Here is a 10,332-nt window from a genome sequence, read left to right on the forward strand (position 1 = left end):
CTCAGAAAATCAAGGAAAAGCCGGAACATAAAATTGTTTTGTGTTTTTTCAAGTGGAGATTGTTCTTAACTCTTCACTGGCTTCCAGTTTCTTTCAGGATCAACTTTAAAATTCTGGTTCTTACTTTCAGATCTATTCATGGTCAGGCTCCTCCTTACATCACTGACCTGATCCAGCCTTACACCCCAGCTCGGGCTCTGAGGTCTGTGGATCAGAATCTACTTATGGTTCCTCGCACACGGTTCAGGACCAGAGGAGAGAAATCCTTCCAGACCGTTGCTCCTAAGCTTTGGAACCATCTCTGTGTTTGATGATCTACTGACTCCTTCAAGGAACATCTAAAGACGTTTTTATTTGTTCAGGCTTTTCTTGATTTTCTGGAACTCCTGTGTTGTTCTCAGTGTTTTCTTGATCTTTAAAGTATGTATTTTATTGAATATTGTTTTGATTGTTTAAGCGCTTTGTGACCCTGGTCTGGAAAAGCGCTATACAAATAAAAATTACTTAAGTTCTTGTTGTTTGTTTCATGTCAATTTAATTTTTTTTAATAATTCGGATTCCCACAGAAATAAACATTTTAGAGAGAATGTTAAAAATACTATGTTAAAGTGGAGCTCAAACCCCAGACAGGGTCAGCAAAGGTATGAGTCCATGTATAAATCCGGAGGAGCCAGAAGAAGTGGAGCCACACACTTCCATCCCTGGCTCGCCTCGCGTCCTCCGGGCGCACAGGAAGAGGGCGTGTCTGCGGCGCAGGAGCCGGGCATGTTCCGACATATCCCGGCCGAGCCTCCTCTTTAAGTCCCGCCGTCACTCCTCCGAGGCTCCACTCATGACACCGGCGGGGATGGACTGAGACCGACATGACGCTCCCGGCGAAGGCTGTGCGGGACGGGCTGCTGGAGAAGCGCAGCGGGGGTCTGCTCCAGCTGTGGAAGAAGAAGCGCTGCCTGCTGACGGAGGACGGGCTGCGGCTCCACAGCTGCCGCGGATCGGCCGCCTTCAGCCCGCGAGCCAAGGAGCTGCGCTTCGAGCGCATGGTGACCGTGGACTGCGTGGAGTACAAGCGCGGACTGGTCTACTTCACGGTGGTCATGGCCACCGGCAAGGAGATCGACTTCCGCTGCCCGCAGGACGGGGTGGCGTGGAACGCCGAGATCGCCCTGGAGCTGGTCCGCTTTAAGAACCTGCAGGCGGTCCGGACCGGCAGGAACCGATACCCGTCCGCGGCTCACCTGGGCAGCACCGGCGAGGAGGAGGAGGAGGATTGACGAGGTGAGAGCATCTTCATCTATGACTTACTAGAGCCGGACTTTTATTAAAAATAGTTCCTCCTGAAGTCATTGACTTTTACTTCATTACATTATAACACGCTTTATTATACTTGACTATTAACCTGTTAAAAACATCTTTATTTTACTTTATTATTGAGGGCAATTCAAGTTTTTATTTCATTAAAAATTTCAAGAATCATAAGATAACGACAAAACAATTTCTAATTGTTTTAGGCAGCGTCAACAAGTGTATTTATTCTAGTAAATTAAACAAATACAATTAGTTGGTTGATTGTTTTCATTATGATTCAAATATAATATCAAAATACACAATAACAGAAACAACATTTAAATTTGATGAAATGTGTTTTTATATTTTCTTTTCATTCAAAATAAAGACATTTGAGCTCTATTTAAATCCGAAATATAAAAAGGTGTAAACTATAATGTCGCACTCAAGTTTCATTGTGACTTTATGTTGAAAACGTAAATACATTTTAAGAGTTAAATGGCCCCAATTATAGGAAAAAGAAATGCTAGGCACAAAACAGTCATTTACCATTTTAAACAGTGGCGTCAACAAATGTATTTAAGTATCATAAGTGCTGAGTGTTTCTGGTTATTTAAGTATGTCGTCACACAAATGGATGCAAAACTAGAAAAGCTTTTAGCGAGTGCAGACCTCTGCCAAGCAGCTCATAAATGATTACTTGTTTAATCTGTATAATCAAAGCCTTGTTCACATTTGAAATATTATTGGCAGATAAACTACTTAAGGGGGCAGTAGATTGTGGTTTATTTGCTCTCACAACACTACCAACCACACACCGGCTCCATCTGGTAACACAACAGAAACGCCACCGAAATAAGTGTGTCGCGTCAAAGCCGGTCCCCTAATACGCTAGCATGAATGAGATCTGAAAAAAGGGTCCAGCTCCGACACCAGCGGCAGGATTAGCCGGCGGCCAGTGTGAAGAGCCTCTACAACCTCCTCTCAGGACACACACCCGAGGACATAATTAGACGTAACACGAGCCTCCAAAATATTAGCGCTTCGGCCTCGCCCTCTAGTCGAGCAGCCAAGTATTTTTAAACACTCCGGTGTTTCCACTGTCGGCTTTTGAAACTAAAGCTACAAAAAGTGCTTTGGTGACGACGGTTCCGAAGAAGCTGGCGTCCAGCGTCGGACCAGGAGGAGGCGCCGAAGACTCCCGGGTGAACGAGGCCGGTCGACCTCCCTGTCACGGTCGCACAGCGGCGTCATTGACTGAAGCGTCTGCTCACATGATGTGTTTATCGTGAACTATGAGCTCACGGTGCAGGAATCCTCAGTGATGCCGTTTTTAAAGAGAGCAGCACAAGTACTCAAATTAACCCAGTCGCCATGGCGACAGAGCCACGGTTCAGACGTCGGCGAGGCTTCTAAAAGAGTCTATGATTTAAAAAAAACATTTTCTTCTTCTCGACAGATGGTTTTTTAACTTCCTGGAGGAGAACCAATCAGAAGGGCCGGAGGTAACATGACTGCTGGACACGGCATGAGAGGAATACAAAGAGGACTCAGACGCTTCTTTAAATGCTTCGCTCTGTGGTTTAGTTTGTGTTCACCAGATTCAACTTCCTCGCAAGTTCGTCTTTGTTCGTGCCTTAAAGCGGACGCTTTTCACGCCAACACTTTGAAGACACACCGCTATGATTCGCTGGCGCAGGAGTTTTTCCACGTTTTTTGAGCTGCAGTTTCAACATCTCTCATTGGCTCGTTGTAAATAATTGGTCTGGGTACGAGGGCAGGACCGTCTGTGGACCCTACACGACCTTTAAGAGGTCAATCGCTGCCTTTGATTTTCTTGCGTTTGTGATTCCAGTGTTGCCTTCAGATACGACTCCTGGTCCGTCCTTGTAATGAGGTCTACGTTAGTCTTCGGGAGACATAAGTATTATCCGGGTTCAGGCACTTTAGGAACCGGCATCTCCGGTTGTCACTGGGTTCGTTTCGGCTCAAAATCATCTACACAACATGGATGTAAAGCCCTTAATAGAGGTGAACATGACGAGTCTGCAACTCTGTCTTCAACCCCTTAAAACGACCTCCACTTTAAAGAAAAAGTAGGTCGATTTGCAGGAGGGTCTAATGTAAGTGGAGAGTCAAAATGGTGGATCTGGGAGTCAGAGTCGTACCCTTCATCTAATGTGGAATTGAGGTAAACATACTTCACTGACAGATAATACATTTTTGATCTTGTGTCCACCTACAAATCACTGATTGTGTGACAATATTTGTGTGCGTTCCTTCACAATCCTAAGATTTGTCAAATTCAATTTCAATGTAAAAATATATAAAAGGAAACTATTGTAAAGCACTTTGACTCCATTGATGAGACTATGAAAAGCAGCCGTTTCCTCCACTGTACTAACAAAACATATCACAATTTAAATGTGTATCTAGTCTGGAAGAAATGACCCACAAAGACCCACAAAGATCGACCTCGGAGATCGACGCTTCATCGTTACACATCCAAGCGGTCGTCGGCCGAGTGCGACGCACGTTTTCTCTTGTGCCTTCTACACGTCTTAAAGAATGTTGTTACAGACTGAACACACGTGATTGTTTCATATGAAGTATATCTATTTTGTTGTGCGTTCATTGTGAAATATTGTCTACGTTCGACAAAAAAGACGCTTCGTTTCAATAAACAAACAACGACCTTTGACATTTGTCCGTGTGGTTGGAGGGCGAAAGAAAACACACACTTCTTTCTCACACAGAGCAGGCGCGACGCTCCTACACACAAAAAGAGGAGAGAGTTGATGCATCATTACACAAACGGCCTCCCACGCACACTCGCTCGCACACACAAGGACACACCCTCTTGAAACCTGATGAGTTCTCAGCGTCAGCCGTCTCTTGACGGGGAACATTCAAGCGTGTTTTGTGTGTCAGGAATACAGCGGCCTGTGTGCGAGTTGTGCGACGCTGCAGGTCACGGATAAAGGCGCGATTGTGCGTCGACTTCTTGGATTACTATGGAAAACCCCGGAGATCGCCGGCGAGAGCGAGCGAGGAACACTCAAAATATTTATAACCTGTGATGGAGCAATTAAAAAAAAATGTAATGATGGCGACGACACAAACACACAAGGCTGTGGGTGAATAAACGAAAGACACAAAAGTTCTCTATTAGGACATCAAGCTTATCTAACACGATCCATTAAAATAATTTGGAAAGACAACAGAGGAACCAGAGGTCGTGACCTCACTGTGTTTACGTCGGGAGGGTCTGTGGTGTTGAAGTTCGTCATTGTGATGTGACCCTCGAGGTTTGGTGAATGTCAACAAGACTGGCGAGTAATTGAGACGGACGGCAGCAGGTGAAGACCTCAACTGTCACTCAACCAGGGAGACGAGTGTGGAAAGCGTTTACTCTGGCGGCCTCGTGTGGAGAACTTGCGCATTGCAGGTAACTTCAACTTGAACCCACCGTCAAACAATTGCGAAATAAAAAGTTATACATTATCTTGATATTAGTTCTGAAGCTCTTCACAACTGGTCAGTTATGATGTTGTGTCAGAGGGTTTAAACGAACACAAATCTAAAGTCTGCCCCTTTAATAATATTGAGTATTTTTACATGAATCATCCAATAACCCGTATTTCTTCTTCTTTTAATCCATAATTATTCAACAGTTGATGACAACAAACAAAATAAAACTTAAAAAAGTAAACCATAATTGTGTTAATAATTGTATAATCAGCATGTCAACTTAAAGGTTTTTACCAAAGGGGTTCAAATCCTAATAGAAAGCTACAAAAGCAGCGACAATATCCATCAAAACGTATTGACTCACATGTACAGTGATGTTGAAACATTTGTGTCTTAAAATCCTCGTGAAACTTTTCGCTAAAATACCAGAAAATGAATTCAAAGTTGTTCGAAGAAGATGCAACAATGACAGATGGGATGACAGACAGCTGTTGAGGGGTGTGTTTCTACTTCGTCAGATCTCACCGCCGCCTCGGCCAGGCATCACTGAGTCGAGTCACAACGTACGACTCGTAAGAGTCTGAATCCCAACGAAAACCAGGTTTGATCAAACATGACTAAACACGAAGGGCGACACCCACGCGTGCTCCGTATATGTTGCAATCCCGTCACCGCCTCGCGGCGCTGCCAAACCTCCCGGGGTGTGACCGCTGGACCCCGAGCCCAAATGTGGGGGGTCAGAGGGAGATTATGAGGGGGAGACCGGCTAACAATAGCCTCCACTGACAATAGAGAGGAGCTCAGCAGATGATGGGAGGCGCCGTCTAACAGAGACGACACAAAACCTCCGTCTCATCCGTGATCGTCCACTGCTGCTGGGATTCGACCTCCTCTGTGCTTCCGGTAAGAACCTGCTCTGAGGCGTGTTTTCATAATCTCTCCAAACAATCTGTTTGAGAATCATTTTTCTTGTTGCTGAAGTTAAAGTTGAATTATTTACCAGACATTTTACGCTCCATTCATGTACGATAACTGCAAGAGATCTGGTCAAACTTCCCATCATGGTAGATAAACTTGTTTTGTCAACTTCATCACTGAAGCATCCCACACATACCCAGACCGGGCACCCCTGTCCTCCACAGCTGTCCCCCCCAAGCTTCTATTTGGGGAGCCTGAGCTCTCTGCATTCCCGCGCTGAAGATAATCCTGCAGAGAAGGATGGGGATGAGGGACGTCCATCTCTCTGGAATCTTTTTCTAGTTCAGCCAGAGAGTTTTGGAGGCTGGCGTCGTGCTCGGAACCGACCGAAGCAAAGCCAAACACAACAAACCGAGCCTGTGAATATGGACTTGGAAGAAAACATAGCATTAGTCAGAGGTTTCAAGGACGTTCTGACTTGATTATTATAAGGATCACCTTCCTCTAACTTCCACTGAATTTAAGGATCATTGCAATTTAGATAAGAAGAATCTTTTAACAAGATAAATAAATCTGCAACATTTTGTCCTCTATCCTTAGAGTTAACTTAATTGTTTTCAATGGGGCCCCCTTGTGGTGATACGTGGAATATATCGTCGTATTTGGGAAGTAAAACTTCAGCTCGACAAAGTCATTGATGGATTCAACAAAAACATTTTGAATTCTGTTTTAAAGGTACATCCAACCAAGGAAACGTTCTCTGTGATCAGCAGGATGCCTGAACATATGTAAGAAATCTTTATCATAATATATTATATTTAATAAAACTTTCAAATTAACCTTTCTCTTCTTTTGTTTTACAGCCAGGAGGTAAGTTTTTATTACTAAATAGTTTAATTTAACATTTCAAATTATTTGAAACTTTTTATTGATTATTTGAATTCAATTAATTGTATTTTTAGTTTTTTTAAATTGAATTAAGACATTAAAATATTTTCATATTTTATTTAAAATAAACCAAGTTATTTAATTTTTTTTTTTAAAAAGTTTAACTCATAGACTTTCAGATTAAAAATAAAAAGGTGGGAACAATAGAGCCAACTTTTTTTTACCCTTCAGGGAAATATGAGTGTTTTTTTCTATTTCGTTTTCTCTGCAGAGAAAGCCAAAGATCTCGGCTTCACGGAAGCTGATGCTGAAGGTAGGAGTGAGGTGTAGTTCATGATCCCGACCATGGAGGGGCGCTAGAGTAAGCGTCACCTTGTCGAATGTTCGCAGAGTCTGATGGTGGCCAAGGCCAAGGAGGAGCTGGAGCAAGAGTTGGTGGAGAAGGAGGAGGAGAAAGGCAGATATCTGGCAGAGAGAGCGCCGTCAGTCAGCACAGGCGGCATGAGTGTGACTCAGCTGCAGGTGGAGGAACCTCTACAACTCAACGTTAAACTGCACGAGAACAATTCTGATGGTTCTGGTCTGGTTCTCTCAGGACCTCTGCAGAGACCTGCACGCCAAGATCGACGTGGTGGACGAGGAGCGCTACGACATCGAGGCCAAAGTCCTGCTGAACAAACGCGAGGTACTCAGAAGGTTCGTCGTCCGCACCATCATTCCAGCAACATCTGTGCTCGTAGATCAAAGACCTGAACATCAAGGTTCTGGACCTGAGGGGGAAGTTCAAGAGGCCCAGCCTGAGGCGCGTCCGCGTGTCGGCCGACGCCATCCTGCGCTCGCTGCTGGGCTCCAAACACAAGGTGTCCATGGACCTCCGGGCGAATCTGAAGTCGGTCAAGAAAGAGGACACGGAGAAGGTGTGTGAAGAAGCTTCAGGTTTCACACGTGATGTCACACAAGAGAGCAGAACACACGACAATAAACCCTTTGTGGCGCGACAGAGAGATGTGTGTTCAGACCATCATCATCATCTGTTTCGTCCTCAGAAGAGACCGGCGGAGGACAGCGACTGGAGGAAGAACGTGGAGGCCATGTCAGGGATGGAGGGAAGAAAGAAGATGTTCGATGCTGCCAAAGGTGCTGCTCAGTGAAACGAACCCGTCCAGATGACGGTGGATTTCGAGCAGGAAATATGTTCATGAGTCGCGTCAGTGTTTGTTTTGAGCCGAGCATGTGGTCTGACATCATGTGTGACGCAGTGTGTGTAATAAACGACTCTGGTGTTTTTCATGATCACGTTCAGTGTGTCGTCGACAACACAAACAGTTCGGCTTGTGTGAGCTCAGCTGGTACGAAACCGGTATGAACCGACATCTAAGGTGGGGTAGATGATCCTCATAACGTTCGGATCAAGCTGCTATTTAACAGAGGGCGGGACAAATGGAAGGTGAGTTTGAGTGACATACTGAATCATTCAACATTGTTGTATTTTTTTTAATGTAGAGAGAGTTTTGCTGATGTTTATTTAACTAAAATACACACAAATGCAGCCTTGAAAAAATATTCAATAATGTGAATTTCCAGGGAAATTCTCACACATATAATGGCTGCGATAATATTACTCTTAGTTCGGGGAGTACAAATATATTGATACAATTTCATAACAGTGTATCAATATTAAACAACAATGTATTGACCTTCTTTGTCGGGGGGTTCAAATCAATTTTTTTACTTTCTCATTTACAATCAACTTGCAAATAATCACATGAGCATTTGATCATTTTCATGTTTCAAATCAACTTGCGTAAATAGAACAAAGAAATCTTGGAGATGACTGAGGACAAGAGGATACAGTGACTCCAGCAGGTTTTAAAGCTGATGTTTGGACATATTTTGGTTTGAAAACAAATGAAAGCAGTTATAACTGAGGACGAGAGGATACAGTGGACTCCTGCAGGTTTTAAAGCTGATGTTTGGACATATTTTGGTTTGAAAACAAATGAAAGCAGTTATAACTGAGGACGAGAGGATACAGTGGACTCCTGCAGGTTTTAAAGCTGATGTTTGGACATATTTTGGTTTGAAAACAAATGAAAGCAGTTATAACTGAGGACGAGAGGATACAGTGGACTCCTGCAGGTTTTAAAGCTGATGTTTGGACATATTTTGGTTTGAAAACAAATGAAAGCAGTTATAACTGAGGACGAGAGGATACAGTCGACTCCAGCAGGTTTTAAAGCTGATGTTTGGACATATTTTGGTTTGAAAACAAATGAAAGCAGTTATAACTGAGGACGAGAGGATACAGTGGACTCCTGCAGGTTCTAAAGCTGATGTTTGGACATATTTTGGTTTGAAAACAAATGAAAGCAGTTATAACTGAGGACGAGAGGATACAGTGGACTCCTGCAGGTTTTAAAGCTGATGTTTGGACATATTTTGGTTTGAAAACAAATGAAAGCAGTTATAACTGAGGACGAGAGGATACAGTGGACTCCTGCAGGTTTTAAAGCTGATGTTTGGACATATTTTGGTTTGAAAACAAATGAAAGCAGTTATAACTGAGGACGAGAGGATACAGTGGACTCCTGCAGGTTTTAAAGCTGATGTTTGGACATATTTTGGTTTGAAAACAAATGAAAGCAGTTATAACTGAGGACGAGAGGATACAGTGACTCCTGCAGGTTTTAAAGCTGATGTTTGGACATATTTTGGTTTGAAAACAAATGAAAACAGTTATAACTGAGGACGAGAGGATACAGTCGACTCCAGCAGGTTTTAAAGCTGATGTTTGGACATATTTTGATTTGAAAACAAATGAAAGCAGTTATAACTGAGGACGAGAGGATACAGTGACTCCTGCAGGTTTTAAAGCTGATGTTTGGACATATTTTGGTTTGAAAACAAATGAAAGCAGTTATAACTGAGGACGAGAGGATACAGTGGACTCCTGCAGGTTTTAAAGCTGATGTTTGGACATATTTTGGTTTGAAAACAAATGAAAGCAGTTATAACTGAGGACGAGAGGATACAGTGACTCCTGCAGGTTTTAAAGCTGATGTTTGGATATATTTTGGTTTGAAAACAAATGAAAGCAGTTATAACTGAGGACGAGAGGATACAGTGGACTCCTGCAGGTTTTAAAGCTGATGTTTGGACATATTTTGGTTTGAAAACAAATGAAAGCAGTTATAACTGAGGACGAGAGGATACAGTGACTCCTGCAGGTTTTAAAGCTGATGTTTGGACATATTTTGGTTTGAAAACAAATGAAAGCAGTTATAACTGAGGACGAGAGGATACAGTGGACTCCTGCAGGTTTTAAAGCTGATGTTTGGACATATTTTGGTTTGAAAACAAATGAAAGCAGTTATAACTGAGGACGAGAGGATACAGTGGACTCCTGCAGGTTTTAAAGCTGATGTTTGGACATATTTTGGTTTGAAAACAAATGAAAGCAGTTATAACTGAGGACGAGAGGATACAGTGGACTCCTGCAGGTTTTAAAGCTGATGTTTGGACATATTTTGATTTGAAAACAAATGTAAGCAGTTACGACTTCGTTAAGAGTCATGTGGTCTGTAAATTCTGCAACACCAGAGTCAAGTACTCGACAATACTACACATATATCCTTGTTACACGATCACAATACATCGTATAGTTACCCCTGTTTCGATACGCATCGAATAGCCAGATTCTTGCCAATACACATCCCTAGTTTTTATTACTAAAGAGTTTATATTTCGACAACTTCAACTGTCCGACTGGAT

The 10,332-nt window shown here is 43.0% G+C and overlaps 2 protein-coding genes across 2 annotated transcripts; both read left to right on the top strand.

The window, feature by feature from the left end:
- The first annotated feature begins 783 nt into the window (after positions 1–783).
- Positions 784–3,973, top strand: phlda3 (pleckstrin homology-like domain, family A, member 3). Its single transcript, XM_087781174.1, has 2 exons — positions 784–1,275; positions 2,744–3,973. Exon 1 carries the CDS (start codon positions 864–866, stop codon positions 1,269–1,271), a length of 408 nt encoding a protein of 135 aa, XP_087637300.1. The 5' UTR covers positions 784–863; the 3' UTR covers positions 1,272–1,275; positions 2,744–3,973.
- Positions 3,974–6,817: 2,844 nt separating this feature from the next.
- On the top strand, positions 6,818–7,805 carry tnni1a (troponin I type 1a (skeletal, slow)). The gene is made up of 5 exons (XM_087781175.1): positions 6,818–6,874; positions 6,952–7,083; positions 7,157–7,246; positions 7,302–7,478; positions 7,608–7,805. Exons 1-5 carry the CDS (start codon positions 6,866–6,868, stop codon positions 7,710–7,712), a joined length of 513 nt encoding a protein of 170 aa, XP_087637301.1. The 5' UTR covers positions 6,818–6,865; the 3' UTR covers positions 7,713–7,805.
- The last annotated feature ends 2,527 nt before the right edge of the window (positions 7,806–10,332 follow it).

The sequence above is a fragment of the Callionymus lyra genome, chromosome 19 (genome assembly GCF_982586985.1).
Source record: "Callionymus lyra chromosome 19, fCalLyr1.hap1.1, whole genome shotgun sequence".
Taxonomy (NCBI): Eukaryota; Metazoa; Chordata; class Actinopteri; order Syngnathiformes; family Callionymidae; genus Callionymus; species Callionymus lyra.

Bases quoted from the DNA above. Each gene is read 5' to 3' on its own strand.
- phlda3 (XM_087781174.1), top strand. From the start codon at position 864: ATGACGCTCCCGGCGAAGGCTGTGCGGGACGGGCTGCTGGAGAAGCGC.
- tnni1a (XM_087781175.1), top strand. The intron at 7,084-7,156 runs GTGGAGGAACCT...TGGTTCTCTCAG, and splicing joins TGAGTGTGACTCAGCTGCAG to GACCTCTGCAGAGACCTGCA. The intron at 7,479-7,607 runs GTGTGTGAAGAA...TTTCGTCCTCAG, and splicing joins AGAAAGAGGACACGGAGAAG to AAGAGACCGGCGGAGGACAG.